At 42.7% G+C, this 17258-nt stretch overlaps 1 protein-coding gene across 2 annotated transcripts in view; it reads left to right on the top strand.

Moving 5' to 3' along the window:
• The first annotated feature begins 5681 nt into the window (after positions 1–5681).
• LOC144683942 (sorting nexin-12) overlaps positions 5682–17258 on the top strand; it is a 29477-nt gene continuing 17900 nt past the window's right edge. The window contains exon 1 of one of the 2 annotated variants that reach the window (XM_078547552.1): positions 5682–6094. In XM_078547552.1, the coding sequence (XP_078403678.1) occupies positions 5927–6094 (168 nt within the window). In that variant the 5' untranslated portion in view covers positions 5682–5926. The remainder of the gene's footprint in view (positions 6095–17258) is intronic. The other variant, XM_078547551.1, reaches the window with a different exon arrangement.

Genomic DNA, 17258 nt, shown 5'->3' with positions numbered 1-17258 from the left:
AGCAAATACCAAGACAGAGAAAAAAGGGGAGATGAGGGTTGGGTGGAAGCCTGAATCTTTTAAAAGCTTTTAAAAGGTGGAGGGAAATGGAGAAAGATTTAGAGAGGGAGCGGAAAACGTAGGTTCAATGCAGCTGAAAACTTGCAAAATGCTGAAAGAGTGCACAGAAGTTCGGAGCCAAAATAACGGAGTTACATATGACTACATATGTTGTATTTGCTTAGCTATGTCCCTGGTCAGGATTGGAGTGGGTTGGGGAAAGTAACTATTGAAAAAAAGCTGAAATTATTTGGTGGTACACATGCAAGGTCTGCTTATGGTCCCTATTCATCCAGTTCTGTATGGTGGCAAATTTATTAAAACTGAAAAGCCAGAGAACAGATCTGTTGTGATGTTGCTTTAAGAGAGAATATGCTAATGAATACATAGCCAGGATGTAAACCATGTGTTCAGCAGACATTGTTCAGAGTAGTTTCAGTTTAGCTAGCAGCTTGTGCTGTGAAGGAATTGCAGCTGTACTTTAATGTTAACAATAGTTATTGAATCTCTATATTAAATCTGTTTGCTGAACAATCCTGTGCTACATCTTCAAATAAACCGGACCTCTGTTTAGCTTACCAATGTGTGGGATTGCTAAGTGCATTAAGCAAACAACAAGACCTTTTTTTAAATTTCAAATAAAAGCCTTGGAGATGGTAATGGTTGCCATGTTGATTACAGCATTTATAAGAGCAACAACACTGTCCTGATTTATGACAATCGTGGGTACATTAGTGACTTAGTTACAAACTATACTTTTGCCTTGGAGAAAATATAATTGACATTTGAAATAATCTTGTAAAGATAACCATTAAATGGACTGATTTTCAATAAAAACTTTTTTGGGGCTTTGACAGTCAACATGGATTTATGAATGGGAAATCATGTTTGACCAATCTGTTGAAATTTTTGAGGATGTTATTAACAGAATTGGTAAAGGGGAGTCAGTGGACATAGTACACTTGGATTTTGAGAAGGCTTTTGATAAAGTTCTCCACAGGAGGTTGGTTAGCAAAATTAGAGCACATGGGTTAGGAGGTAATATACTGGCATGGATTAAGGATTGGTTCACAGGCAGAAAACAGAGAATAGAAATAAATGTCATTCTCCAATTGGTATGCTGTGACTAGTGTAGTACCACAAGGATCAGTACTCGGGCACCAGCTGTTCACAACATATATCAATTATTTGGATTTGGGGGACCAAATGTAATATTTCCAGGTTCGCGGATGACACGAAGCTAGGTGGGAATTTGTGTGCGAGGAAGACGCATAATAACTTCAAGGAGATTTGGACAGACTTAGTAATTGGGCAAGAACATGGAAGATGGAATATAATGTGAAAAAATATGAGGTTATCCACTTTTGTAGGAGAAACAGATGTGCAGGGTATTTCTTAAATGGTAAGATGTTATAAAGTGCAGATGTACAAATGGACCTGGGTGTCCTCGTCAATGAGTCACTGAAAGCTAAAATGATGCAGGTGCAGCAAGCAATTAGGAAGGCTAATGGTATGTTGGCCTTTGTTGCAAGAGGATTTGATTACAAGAGTAGCGAAGTCATGCTTCAATTGTATAGGACCTTGGTTAGACTGCACCTGGAATACTGTGTGTAATTTTGGTTCCCTTACCTTAGGAAGGATATTATTGCCATAGAGGGATTGCAACGAAAGCTCACCAGACTTGTTCCCAGGGTAGCGGGACTATCCTATGAAGAAAGATTGAGGAAATTGGGCCTGTACTCTAGAGTTTCGAAGAATGAGAGGTGATTGCATTGAAACCTACAAAACACTTAAATGGATAGACTGGGTAGGTGCAGGTAAGATGTTTCCCCTGGCTCAGGAGTTTAGAACCAGGGCACACAATTTCAAAATTAGGATCAAGACAGAAGAATTTTTTTTACTTGGGGGTTGTGAATCTTTGAAATTCTCTACCCCAAGAGGGCTGTGGAAGATCAGTCATCGAGTATGTTTAAAGTGGAGATGGACAGATTTCTAAATACCAATGACATAAAGGGATATTGGGATGGTGTGGGAAAAAGGCAACAAAGTGGATGATCAGCCATAATCCTATTGAATGGTGGAGCAGGCTCAATGGGCTGACTGGCCTACTCCTGCTCCTATGTTCCTAGAATCGCTGAAATCAGCACTTGGATTTGCTTATGAATACTTGGTTTTGGTATCTACAGCATCTTCAGTATCAGGGAATGAAGGAAGTCTTCAAAGGTTGAGGAAGTACAAGGGCAGCCAAAAATATAAGGAAATGGGCAGATAAATGTCTAAGGCAATTTAATATAGAAAAATGTAGTTTGATAAATTTGTGAACACAAATAAAGAATGGCTGATTTTGCATTTCAGTAGAGGGACAAATAGGTCAACGTATGCAGGTGAAAGTGGATGGACCCATTAAAAAAACATTTAAATGCAAATAGGATTTTGGGAGTTTAAATTGAAAGGGATGTAAGAGAAAGGCAAATGTCATGATGACTGAAGATGGTTAAGTCACATCTGGAATACTGTATGAGGATTGACACTCCTAACTACAGGAAGGATATTAGCTCTGGCGAAAGTGCAACACAGATTTTCTACAAAGATACCAGAAGTGAGGGGTCTGAGTTGTGATTTTCAGAGACAGTTCTAAAGAAGGATCCATACTTGAAATGTAGATTTCCCTATTCTCGCCACAAGTGCTGTCTAATCTGCCGTACGCTTCCCGTATTTTCTGTTTCTCATTCAGAGGCACACTGCCCTCTGGTGTGAGTGTTAAATACCTGCGAGATGTATAACTCTTTAATCTCAGTCACCTCCATGTCAAAACTAAACTGACCACCACAGGCACACATGATCTACAGTTTGTGTATGACTGCAACATCATTGCCCACTCTGCACCAGATTTGCAAGCCGCTCTCAACCTCTTTAATTCTGCATACTAAAGACCCAAAACAAAAACAGAATTACCTGGAAAAACTCAGCAGGTCTGGCAGCATCGGCGGAGAAGAATAAAGTTGACGTTTCGAGTCCTCATGACCCTTTAACAGAACTGTTCTGTTGAAGGGTCATGAGGACTCGAAACGTCAACTTTATTCTTCTCCGCCGATGCTGCCAGACCTGCTGAGTTTTTCCAGGTAATTCTGTTTTTGCTTTGGATTTCCAGCATTCGCAGTTTTTTGTTTTTATTACTAAAGATCCAGCCTGTCCTTGAATGTTGCCAAAACAAAACTCATATTTCAACCTAAACCCTGTCAGTCAAATATTCCATCTCCCATATATGATGCAGGAGAGACACTGGAATATGTGGAGCACTTCCCATACCTTGGTAGCCACCTCTTTGTAAAGGCCACCATTGGCAAGGAATTCCAACAGCAGATAAGCTGTGCCAGCTCAGCCTTCCTCAAACAATGGCAATGAATGTTTGACAATAAAGACCTCCGCAAGTCAACAAAAGTCCTAGCGTACAGAGCAGTTGTCGTTCACCACACTCTTGTACTGCAGTGTGATTTGGACTATATATCAGCATAACAGCGATAGAGAAGTTCCACCAGCAATACAATGGTGGAAGACAGTGGCGTAGCCATACTGTTGCCGGACTAGTAACCCAAAGGTCCAGGCTAATTCTCTGAGGACATGAGTTCAAACCCCACCATGGCAGCTGGTGGAATTTGAATTCAATTAATAAACCTGGGATATAAGCTAGTCTCAGAAATGATAACCATGAAACTATCATTGATGTTGCATAAGCCCATCTGGTTCACTAATGTACTTTAGGAAAGGTAATCTGCTGCCCTAACTGGTCTGTGGTCTACATTAGACTTCAGACCTACAGCAATGTGGTTGACTCTGAACTGCCCTCTGAAATGGCCTAGCAAATCACTCAGTTCAAGGGCAATTAGGGATGGGCAACAAATGCTGGCCTTGCCATTGATGCCTGTATCCCATGAAAGAATGAAGGAAAAAAATGCCCCTGCTGCATCCACTGGATTCAATGAGAGGACCACTGAACAAAGGCTAGTGTTCTTTTTGAAGCTAGTTCCACCAGACATTCAGGCAAAACTGCAAAATCAATTACGATGGCCGGATGGCCTGGACACTGTTTCTGGATGGCCGAAAAGCATCTTGCCCCACCAGGTCCTGTTTTATCAACTCTCACATGGCCAGCTTTCCAGGGGAGGACAAAGAAAAGACTCTCTGAAGTTCTCCTTGAAGCATGGCAGCATTGACATTAATAACTGGGTGGAGCTTGCCAACAAATTATTCAAAATGGCTACAACTTGTCCACCAAGCTACATCATGCTTTGTGTCCAAGCGCTTTAACGGTGAGGCAGAGAAGGAAACAAAAGGAAGCAAATCCTGCACTCCAGATCCCATTACCTCAGGGGACGTCCCGCCCCACAAGTCCAATAATCTGCAGGTGGAGAATCGGCCTGTTCAGTCACATGAGGATCTGTTGCAGAAACTCAGGACCCTGAGTAGACATCATCCTCGGATGGATGGACAGTGGCAACAACGTTTCTGAAATAAGGGGCAGGCAGATTGCTGAAGCCACCTTTCCCAGCAAGTTTGTGATTTTTTTTAAATGTTTCTGATTAATTTTGTTTCAGGATGTTTATTGTAGTGTGTTACAGTTGCATTTCAGTTTTTTCATTGAATGTAATTGGGGAGAAAATTGAGATTGAAAAAAAACATTTGTTTAAATAATTGGAAAAAGTAGAAAATAATCCAATTACAGTAGAGAGAAAACATAATCTGGAATAAAAACAGTTAACTAATAAGAAAGAAACCTCACTGACTGGAGTCACAGAAAACACATGAAATGTAATTGCAAAAGATGTTTACTATAATAATAATTGTATTTTATTCAAGAAACACATTCGCAGCCTGAAGGTTGCATTGCAATGTAATTTATATCGAGAAATTCAGACATAACTAAGTAATCAGGCTAAAAACATGCAAGCATATAATAATCATGCAATATAACAAAAATAGACAAACAAATTCAGCAGGAAACAGGGAAATGATAATGTAAAATTATATTAAAATTGCAAAACAACATAGCATTCCCATATTACAGGCACTGAATTGCATATAAATTTCATAACTTAAGTACCTCATTGAGAACCTAAGCCATGTAAGGAATCGAAGTGCATTGGTACGTAAAGGCTCAGCGACACTACTCTAAGAGCAGTACAGTGCTGTAATTCGATGTGTATGGGGGGGTGAATCAATGAAATGGGTGTTGCCTTCTGTTCATTGCAAAGGTGAGCAACTCAAGCACCCCGGCATCTGAGTACATGATATCCAAAGGCGATGTTTTTGATTGCATGCTTCTGCGCCTCCGAGTCCCAATCTCCCGGCGCCAGAGTGGGCGCACCCCGTAACATGAATAGCCCCAGTTTCTCGCGTGGCCTTGAGGCCCGAACCCTGTAACATGAATGCTCGAGTTTCCCGCGGGGCGTGGGGGAGTGCGGCCCTGGAACATGAATGATCCAACTTATTAATGCGGCGTCCAGAACCCAGGGAAGGCGAGGCCCCGGAACATGAATAGGCGAGCTGCTCGCGGTTCCCCCTCCGTGCGGCAGAGAGGGAGGATGTGCAGGGGCCCTGGAACATGAATAACTGAATCCACCAGCGGTTAGTGAAGCGGGGGATATGGGTTTGTGCTTGGTCCCGGGTTCCGGCCAGCGGACCCCCCCCCGACCTGTGGGAATCTGAATATTTAATAGTCGAGGGTGAAGGTCGGCTGGCGCGTTATTGGGTTATGCCGGCTGCGGGTGGAGTCTGTGTGTTTGTGCATTTTAAAAAGTCTCAGGCCGACCGCCGGGGCGTAAAATAAGCGGAGCCCGAGGTTTTGCGGTTTAATTTGGGGTTTTTATTTTCCCCCTCCCTCCCGAAGATGGCGGAGGCACTGGGGGTGGCTGACACTCGCAGGCTCCACAGTAAACCGCAGGATTTAAACGATGCGTACGGGCCCCCCAGCAACTTCTTAGAGATCGATATCTTCAACCCGCAGACGGTCGGGGTCGGTAGGAGTAAGTACACGACATACGAGGTCCGAATGAGGGTGAGTATCTGGCGTCAACCCTGCCCAAGGGGAAGGGGGGAGCGGGCGGGCGGGGTATCACTCTAGCCCGAGGCTTCAGTTTCGGCCTATGCTCTTTCTAACCGCCCCCCCAGCAGAAAGGAGTGGAAATTTTAGCGTGTAATCTGTTGACCGAGCTGGGAAAAAAATAAAAGGATGTTTTATTTTTAGGAGGGGAAATCCACCCCACCCTTTGCCTATGTTTCCTTCAAAGCCGTGCTCAAGAGCGGATGACTTGAGCTGTCGCCCACCGCCAAAGTGTGAAGATTGATTGGCCTTGCGATAAAGTGCCCCCCGATTATTGCTTATTGGTTATTTAAATAGTCCCTCTGCTTCTAAACTAAATGCAGTCTTTTATTTTTAACGTGTGAGCCGCCCTTGAGTTTCGGCCACATTCACGACCCAGAACGCCCTGTTTGTAATAGAGCTGCAGGTCCGGCCTTTCATTCGGCTCTCCTTTTTAAGAAGAAGATGGAGATGCTTTTTAATAACCTTTCCATGAATTCCAGTTCTGCTTTCAGCATTACTTATAGTAACTGCCTGAAAGAATAGACTAGCTGACAGCCCCCCCCCCCCCCCGAGTTTTGTCCCTAAACTATATTCCTGTGCGACCTGGTTGTGCATAAGGCAATTTATCAACTTATTGCTTCATTTTTGAGCGATGAAGTGATTGAGATTTTTCAATGTAGAGGGAAAAAGAGGGACCTTGTAGTTTCTAATGACTTGATAGAAGAGCCAGGAAGAGAATGTTATTGTTGAAAAAAAATACATCTGAATAGCTGATGAAATAGTTACAGCCCTTCAGAAGTAGTTCCAACTGCTGGTTTGTATGCTGGATCACCTCACCACCCACCCCTGCACCAAACATTGAAGATGATGTGTTCAGGCTGGGTAGTAGAATATCATGTTTGACTTTGACGTTGTGTCATTTCTGCAAAACTTATATTTGTCCAATTCATATGTTGCTAAGTTCTGTTTTTAATGTAGAATTATAAAATTGTGCACGCATACAAGTTTGTGGGGTTTTTTTCTTCTCCCTACTGCAGTGGAGAGTTTCAAAAATTCAAATGATCCCACATCATTAGGTAGCTGTACAGATTCTGTTCTGCAATTTCAAAGAGCATTAACAAATTAGTTTTTATGGCTGAAGATACAGGAATGCTCTCCAAATCTTAATTTATTGCAGTTTGCCTGATTTTCTATCTTTGAAGATGCTGTAAATGGCACTTAGTCATGTTGAGGGCTGGTATAATTGAATTAGAGATTTTAAGCTTTTGGTCAAGTAATAGGGGTATGAAATTATTTTTGTATCTTCAACAGAAAAGCTGCTCCTGTACAATGGTATAATAGTTTCTTCCAAACCAGGATTTTCTGCAAGTATATTTTGCTCTTAACATCCAGGATGAAGCATAGGTGGCTGCCTGACTAATCGGAGGGGATGAGTTAAGTAAGTGTATTAGTGTTATTTTCCCAGCTAAATCTGCACCTGAGGCTGGTGACATTGGAGTAGGAAATGAGCATTTTGAAGTTTCAAATATCTCTTTTATTCTTTCATGAGATGTGGGTGTCGCTGACTAGGCCAGCATTTTTATTGCCCATCCTTAATTGCCCTTGAAGGTGTTGAGCTGCAGCTCATATGGTGTAGGTACACCCATAGTGCTGGTAGGGAGGGAGTTCCAGGATTTTGATCCAGTGAAGGACCTGTGGTATATTTCCAAGTCAGGATGGTGAGTGGCTTAGAGGGGAACTTGCACATGGTGGTGTTCCCATGTGTATGCTACCCTTGTCCTTCTAGGTGGTAGAGGTTATGGGTTTGGAAGCTGTTGTCTAAGGAGCCTTGGTGAGTTGCTGCAGTGCATCTTGTAGATGGTACACATTGCTGCCACTGTGTGTTAGTGGTACAGGGAGTGAATGATGCCCCATCCACAAACAATTAAGTTGGCTGCTTTGCCCTGGATGGTGTTGAGCTTCTTGTTGTTGGAGCTGCACTCATCCAGGCAAGTGGAGTGGACCGTATTCCATCACACTCCTGACTTGTGCCTTGTGGACAGGCTTTGGGAGTCAGGAGGTGAGTTAGTCTCCATAGAATTCCCAGCCTCTGACCTGCTCTTTTTGCCATAGTACCTATATGGCTGGTCCAGTTAAGTTTCAGGTCAATGGTAACCAACTTGGATGTTGATGGTGAGGATTCAGTGATGGCAATGCTGTGAATGATTTGGATGTAGGGGCCAAATGTAATACTTCCAAATGTGATGATATAAAACTAGGTGGGAATGGAAGACGAAGCCACCTTGCATCCTCCTCAAGGGAGCTTGGAGAGGCTAAGTGAATGGGCAAGAACATGGCAGATAGAATATAAAGTGAATAACTGTAAAGTTGTCCACCAGATCAAAATATTTAAGTGAAAGGTTTTGTTGGTGCCCTCCTTTTGGTAGAAATTGTCCTCCCTGACCCCCCCCCTCACATGATTTGATTCTCATTAAACAACCCAACAGGCGATCTCTCTCGAGCATTGTCTTGTAAAAAAATTCACAACCGTTCCAGTACAAAGCAGAGTTAATCTTAACTCTCCCTCCATGTTGCTTCACTCTCAGATCTCTCGCTGTTTGCTCTGCAATTTTTTTTTCTCCCATTGCCTCCATTTTCTCCCTTTCTGGAGGGGTTATTCTATGCTAGGGTTGTACAATCGGCCACATTTCTAACCTGGGTCATCCCAGTCAGCTGGATTGGCCAGGCATTGCAGATTAATCTTCGGGACACTGCTGGCGGCAAAACCCAGAAGAGAAATCTAAGCGGGACAGAAAAGAACAGAAAGGCAGAGTATTTCTTAAATGGTGAGGTTGGGGAGTGTTGATGTTCAAAGGGACCTGGATGTCTTTTTGTTCATGAGTCACTAAAGGCTAGCATGCAGATGCAGCAAACAATTAGGAAGGCAAATGGTAAGTTGGCTTTCATTGCAAAGGGATTTAAATACACGGGTGAAGGTGTCTTGCTGCAATTGTACAGAGCCTTGGTGAGACCACAATTGGAGTATTCTGTCCAGTTTTGGTCTCCTTATCTAAGGAAGGATATACTTTCCCTAGAGTGGGTGCAATGGGGGTTCAACAGAATCATCCCTGGGATGTTGGGATTGTCTTATGAGGAGAGATTGAGGAAACTGGTCCTATATTTCAAGTTTTGAGGTGATCTCCTTGATACAGAATTCTTACAGGGCACGATAGGTAGCTGGTGAGTCTAGAACCAGGGGACACAGTCTTAGAACAAGGGGCAGGCCATTTAAGACTGAGATGAGGAATTACTTCACTGATGGTGGTGAATCTTTGAAAATCTTTACCCCAGAGAGCTGTGGAAGCTCAATCATTGAGCATGTTCAAGACTGAAACCGATGGATTTCTGGATACTAATAACGTCTAGAGATATGGGAATAGCGTGGGAAAGTGGTGTTGAGGTAGATGATCTAACTAAATGGTGGAGCAGGCTTGAAGGGCTGAATGGCCTACTCCTGTTCCAATGTTCAATTAGTTATGCTGAATTATTTGGCCTTAGCTATAGTTGTCCCTTTAAAAACGTTCTCCTTTGTTAAATGAGAAATTTTGAGGATGCTGGAGCAATCGTTGAATTGATTGCATTGTTGTTTTAGCCCAGTCATATTTATGCTGTCCAAGTTACTAAGTGGAATGGTCCTATTCTGGCAGGCCATTATGTAATTCAAAGCCCTATAGATCTTGTCTGAATATAGAGCCTGTTTGCAATTTGATATTGCTCAAGTTGGCGGTGAGACTTGTGGTAAATTGACACTGAAAAAAGTGGTGCTTATCTAATGTTAATTTTTTATCTATCCTTTCATGGAATGTGGAAATCATTAACAAGATGAGCATTTGTTGTCAACCTGAAATGCCCTTGAACTGGGTAGCTTGCTAGACCATTTCAGAGGGTATTTAAGAGTCAAACACCATACTGTTGATCTGGAGACACATAAGGCCAGACCAGGTAAAGATGGCAGATTTCCTTCCCTGAAGGATGTTCATGAACCAGATGGGTTTTTATAACAATCGTGATCCTTTCACGATCACCATCACGGAGACTAGCTTTCAATTCCAGATTTTGTTAATTGAATTTAAATTTCACCAGCCACCGAGGTGGAATTTGAACCCATATCCCAGAGCATTAGCCTGAGCCTCTGGATTGCTAGTCCAGTGACATTACCATTATGCTGCAGTTCTAATTTTAATTCTGAAAACTGTATTTTAGAATACCTGCCAGTGGCTAGCTTTGTTAGTTTGAGCTATCTTGTTCTGGTGGCAGACCTGGACTTATGAATGTGATCTTTCATAAGTTATGACACTAAAAGCAGTTGGTTTGAGTTAGGACAGAATAGTGGGACCTGATTAAACTATTGGTAAAAATGATGGGTTACATAAATCTGATGTTCCTGTTGCACAGAAAAGTAACACCATGACAAATGAATATCATAAACAAAGCTGTGTAATATTACGACCAAAAACCTGACATTGTAGTTATCACTATAGCACTGAATGTACTACTCTTCATCCAAGTCAGAACAGTGTTGCATATTTAGCAAATTTTTTTTTAAAACAAGGACTTTAGAACTGATTGGCCTCAAATCCCACGTGATTGTTTGCTGAGCATACTAAATTTAACTGGCAACAACTTCACTGGAGCCAATGATGCTCAGAGCTAATGTTTAAATAATCACTGCAACTTCAACTTTAAATATTTAAGCTAACACTCTATCTCTAATTGGGGGAGATCTATATGTCCTAAACATTTATGCTGCAGATTTGTGGGGCAGTAAGATTAATATTGAAGAGTGTGATAATGTATCCACTCCCTAGTGTGGAAATACCAAGATATTCTTGTCTTTTTTAAACCTCCTTCCCTGAAGGTGGGAACTCGTGCTGGAATATAGGTCTAAAGGTCCCAGCAGCTTTTCATGAATTTTATCCAGTGTCTTTCGCATTTCCAGCAAGTGGATAAGACACCTCAGACTGAAATAAAACCTGAGACCTACACATCAGTCTTTTATCCATGCTTATGCTTCCTGTTAACTGAAAGCTTTTGCACCTGCTATACCACCCTGTAAATGCCTTTATGTAATGAGCATGGTATGCAATCTGACTATATTTTAAAATAAACTATTATTGTTGATGGCAAGTAGCTGCACAACATAAATGGTACTAACTGTGCACTTGTCCTGGTTTCCTCACATTGAAGACCATATGATTGCTGACTTTTATTAGCTGAGCCAGTGGTGGTTGATGCTTTGTGCCTTGGAGCTCAAAATAAAAGGTAACAGTAACAGGGCCATTCATTCATACAAAATTGTTATAAATTACTGAGGTCTAACATAGATCATGGTATGTAAGATGACCCCATTTTTTTCTGACCCCAAATTGTGTTGTTTTTGCATAAGCCAACTCCCTCCCTTTTCAGCCACGACATTCTACACTTGCATTAGTAGTCAGCCTCAATTTTTCATGCACAAATGCATGTTTTACTTGTACTTAATAACTGGGCGCAAGGGATTAAGCGGGTGATATGAGTTATGTTGCGAAGGTTTATGGAAGTTTATGACGCCCACAGGGCGGATCCTGCACAGCAACTGATGAAAAGAAATGAGTCTTCCAAAAATACAAATGAAGCATGAAAAGCAGAATGCTGTGGATGCTGGAAATCTGAACTGAAAACAAAATGTTGGAATTCAGGTCAGGCAGCATTTATGGAGAGAGAAACAGTTAATTCTGCAGGTCTGTGATCTTCCATCAGAACTGGGGATAGTTAGAAATGTAATAGGTTTTGAGCAAGGGGTGTGTGGGACAAGGACAAAAGGAAGGTCGATGATAGGGTGAAAGTCAGAAGGGATTGAATGACACAGTTAGTCTTCCACTGGCCAAGGGAATGGTGATGGGGCAAGAAAAGATGTGCCTAGAGCAGTTGTGCTGTTGACTGAAAGCAAAATAAGGGCAACACCAAAACATGGAAAGAAAATGGGGCGGAGATTATCATCTGAAATTATTCATCTCCATGTTGAGTCCAGAAGGCTGTGAGGTGATGTTCCTCAAGCTTACTTTGAACTTCACTGGATCAGTGCAGTAGGCTGAGGACAAAATTCTGAGAGCAAGGTGGAGAATTAAAATGACAGGCCACTGGGAGCTTTGGGTCATGCTTGTAGACCGAAGTGAGGTGTTCTGTAAAGAGGTCACCCAATTTGTTTTGATCTCCCTTATGAGACCACACTAAGCAGGAAACATGGTAGACTAGATTGAAAAAAGTGCACGTAAATCACTGCTTCACCTGGATGGAGTGTTCAGGGCCTTGGATGGTGTGAAGGGAGTAGGTAAAAGGGCAGGTGTACATCTCCTATATTTGCACGGAAAGTGCTGTGGGGTGGTGGCCTGTTTTGGGGAGGGGAGAAACAGGAGTGGAGCAGGATATCATGGAGGGAATTGTCTGTTTGGGATGCTGAAAGGGGTTGGGAAGATGTTTGATGGCATCACACTGGAGGTGATGGAAGGTGATCCATTGAATATGGAGGCTGGTGGGGTGGAAGCTGAGGATATGGGGAACCCGATCGTGGTTCTGGGAGAGGAAGAGGGTAAGAGCAGAAATGTGGGAAATATGGCAGACGGTTGAGGGTCTTGTCAACTACTTTTTAAAAAAAGTGAATGAGGTCATCAGAAGAGTCGAGGATGTAGGTAAGGAGGGACTAGGCAAGGGGAGGAAAATAAATTTAAGGTAGGAAGAAATCAGCTCAGTGGGGCCAGAACAGCTGGAAACAATAGGTCTACCAGGGAAGTTCTGTTTATTGGTCTTGAAGGTGGTTGGAGTTGGAGAATATTGAAGTGGGAAGCTGTGGAGGGAAAATCACCGCAGGAAATGAGGTCTGTGACTGTTCGGGTAACAATGGATTGATGTTTAGTGGGTTCTAGGTCCAGGAGGTGGTAGGAGGAAGTTATGGAGTGTTAGCATTTGACCTCTGCAAGATAGAGCTCAGCTTTCCAGAGAACAAGAGCATCCCCTTGTCAGCAGGTTTGATAACTGTTTGGATTAGACCTGAGAGAATTTGCAGCAAGTTCAGAGGGAGATAGGTTGGAGTGAGAAAGGGAGCAGAGAATTGACAGCTAGCATGACATTGGCTGTTATCAATGAAAGATCAAGAGCAGGTAAGAGGCTAGAAGGAGGGGCCCAAGTGGAGGGAGAGTATTGGAGATTGGTGAAAGGGTCTGTTGAATGGGGGAGGATTGCTGGCTAAAGAAGTGGGTACAAAAGCCGTGGAAGAGCTCCAGGACATAACAATTCATTAAGATGGGTGCATAAGGGGATAAAGCAAAGTTCTTTGTTAAGGACAGATCGTTCAGCGTCAGGGGAAGGTCGGAGGGTATAATGAATACATGGCAAGGGGTGGGGTCACAGGAAAGTGAAGTGGAAGAGAGACCTGGAGGGGCATACCATGAGTTGGAGCTTGCAATCCTTTACACCTGCGAGGAAAAAGAATGAAGTATGAAGCTGGTTTCGAGCTTAAAGTTGTAACATTTGCTAATTCATCAATAACTGTTGTGAATTTGGTGTTAATGGAAAAACTGGAGAGAATGGAACAAAAAAAGGAACCCACCCTGAAGTAGATGCCTGAGACCAAATGTGCCATGAGAACAGGAGTCAGCCACTGGCCTGAACTTGAAGCATATATCGGAATGGGTCCTTGCAAATCCTCAATAGTTACGTTGTCACCAGAAATGCAGTGCATATATATGTACTGGCATGAGCCAAATCAAACAGCGTTCAAATATTTCTGAGCAAGAGCTAGTTGGTGTAGCTGCTATATGGAATGAAAAAGTCTAGTGTTGCAATAAAGGGCCAAGATTACTCAGACAACCAAGAGACCTCTGTCGAAGTTAGGTTTCCAGCGATTCATTGAAGTAGCAAAAACATGTATACCCATTATGTCACATTGGCAGGGATGAATCTGAAACCAGAAACACCAAACCTGATGCAGTGGGACCCTTGTGCTGATGCCATTGCCAAAGGACTCAGGAAGAATTTGATGAACTCTGGCTGCCAAAGACAATGAATTTGATGGATTTTAAAACTCCAGTTAAAAGTATCTTTATAGTCTATTCAACAAACTGTCACTTTGTTAAATGTAAATTACCAGTGGCATTTTCACATTTCAAAATGGTGACCATGCACACCCATGCCTTTGTGTACTTAGTGTACAACTCAACCCCTGTTTTTGGAAGGGTTTTTCTGCTTCAAAGGTTGACTTATATGCTGACATCTACTGTAATTAAATGTACTGGCACAAATAACACAACTTTTCTTAGATTAAAAATGTTTCTGAAAATATTCACTCACTGATCTTGGAGGCAGCTGCACTCCATCAATGCTCAGTCATCACTAATTCAAATAGCTAGACTAGCGTTAATACTAATTTGAATGCGTTTTCACAAAAGGTGACCCATTTAAGTAAAATAGTGTTTCAGAATGTCCAGTTTGCCTTTTTTTGTTGCATTCAACAGTGGGGTTACTACTCAAAATCATAGTATTTTGCCCTAAAAGTTTACTTGACAACTAAAGCTTTCCTCAGTCCTCTGCTGTCAAGTTAGAAATGACTCTAGACCCAGGTAGTTTAATCATTCCAAGGATCAATGGGATGTTGTAGAAGATATTATCACTTGACATGCTCAATTTGTTTAGATTTAACTTTGTCCTCCTTCGTTGTGGCTATCTCTCCTGTTTTCTTACATTTGTTTGTCCAGCTTGGTAATGCGCATTTTTTAAACTGTATTTTACTCATTTCTCTCCCCCCCCCGGCGCAAAAGGGATGTAAACTGTTGACTTTAGAAATAACTAACAAAAGGTTTCCACTTCTTTACTTCCCTATGTTTCTGATCTCCAGTCGATAGGCTTAGCTGTTTATGTTCCTTCAATGTCTGGATGAAAAGCTAAACACTTCTGTTGGAACTGTGCATTTGTCTACTTTGTTAGTGTCCAATGGCAAAAATGTGTTTGCAGCCAACTGCATTTGTAGAATGAACCTCAAAGTACTAAATAACACCCTCTTGGCTTATGTGCTAACACACTTCCCTTCTCCATTTCCTTCCCCACTCCCACCAATGAACAGAGTGCGTTTGGAAGAGGTGCATGTCCTTGCAAATTACTACCCAACTTCCAACCTCTTTCCTCTCAGCGTGTGGTCATGTCATTTCCCAAATTTGCATCCACCTTTTCTGTAATTCTACATTTCAACTGCTCAAATCATGTTTCTGACCCTGGCAAAGCACTTAAACAGCCCTAAACAAAAATATCCACTGTGACTATGGTATACTATCCCTCCTCATCCTTGTCTTTCTTTCTGCAGCCTTTGAGATGGTTGACCACTCAACTGGACAGTGGAGGATAGGATGAGACTGCCCTCACCTGGATCTGCTCTTATCCATTTGTGGACATGGAATCTCATGCATTGGGCTGCTTGTTTCTCCTGCACCATTACCTCTGGAGACCCCCAAGGATCTTGGGGTGGGGGAGTGACACTGTTCCCATCATTTGACAATGTGATGTCCTGTTTCAAATGTATGCTGACAAATAACACCTAGTTCTACTTACCCATCTATCACCCCCTCCATGTTAATATTGCTACACCCTCTCAATGAAATGCTTGCTCTAGTTGTAAGTGAGAGCAGCTGTTAGTAATTGGGGAAGGGTTAGGACATTATTCTTGAGTGTATATAAGAACTCGTTTCCGCCTGTGTTGGGGAAGGGGAGGTAAAGAAAAAGGAGTCTGTGCCTGTGTTCTCTGGGTCATTTGAATAAACTTATATTAAGGAAAGACTGGCACCATATTCCTCCTATGCTCAGTGAGTGGGCAGCAAATCATAATACTGACTCCGCCAGACTGCTTGTTGATGTCCAGGCCTGAAAAAGCTGCAATTTCCTCCCTCAAAATATTGAGCACACCAAACCATTACCTTTGGCACCTCTACCATGAATTCTGTTGCTTCATCATCAATTCCATCCCTCTATTTGACCACTACCACAGTCTGAATCAAAGTTTGCAACCTTGTTTATTCATTCAAGGGATGTGGGTGTCGCTGGCCAGGCCAGCATTTATTGCCCATCCCTAATTGCCCTTTAAGATGGTGGCTAGCTGCTGCCTTGAACTGCTGCAGCCCATGTGGTGTAGGTACACCACAGTGCTGTTAGGGAGGGAGTTCCAGGATTTTGACCCAGCCACAGTGAAGGAACGGCGATATATTTCCAAGTCAATGGTGAGTAGCTTGCAAGTGAACTTCCAGGCGGTGGTGTTCTCATGTATCTGCTGCCCTTGCCCTTCTAAGTGGTAGTGGTCATGGGTTTGGAAGGTGTTATCTAAGGAGCCTTGGTGAGTTTCTGCAGTGCATCATGTAGATGGTACACACTGCTGCCACTGTGCATCGGTGGTGGAGGGAGTGAATGCTTGCGGATGGGGTGCCAATCAAGTGGGCTGCTTTTGTCCTGGATGGTGTCAAGCTTCTTGAGTGTTGTTGGAGCTGCACTCATCCAGGCAAGTGGAGAGTATTCCATCATTTGTACATTATGGACAGGCTTTGGGGAATCGGGGTGAGTTACTCACCACAGGATTCCTAGACCCTGACCTGTTCTTGTAGCACAATATTTCTATGGCTAATCCAGTTCAGTTTTTGGTCAATGGTAACCCCTAGGGTGTTGACAGTGGGGGATTCAGCAATGGTAATGCCATTGAATGTCAAGGCGTGTTGGTTAGATTCTCTCTTGTTGGAGATGGTTGTTGCCTGGCATTTGTGTGGTGCCAGTGTAACTTGCCACTTGTCAGCCCAAACCTGGATGTTGTCCAAGTCTTGCTGCATTTGAATATGGACTGCTTCTGAATCTGAAATTGCAAATGGTGCTGAACATTGCAATCATCAGTGAACATCCCCACTTCTAACCTTATGGTGGAAGGATTGTCATTGATGAAGCAGCTGAATATAGTTGGGCCTAGGACGAGGAACCCCTCCAGTGGTGCCCTGGAACTGAGATGATTGGCCACAGCTATCTTCCTTTGTGCTAGGTATGACTCCAACCAGTGGGTAGATGCCATTGTTGTAGCTGTACTAGCCAAACTGTTGCA

This window comes from Cetorhinus maximus, chromosome 8 (assembly GCF_964194155.1).
Source record: "Cetorhinus maximus chromosome 8, sCetMax3.hap1.1, whole genome shotgun sequence".
NCBI lineage: Eukaryota > Metazoa > Chordata > Chondrichthyes > Lamniformes > Cetorhinidae > Cetorhinus > Cetorhinus maximus.
Note: the sequence above shows the minus strand (reverse complement) of the source record. Positions and strands in the feature narration are given on the sequence as shown.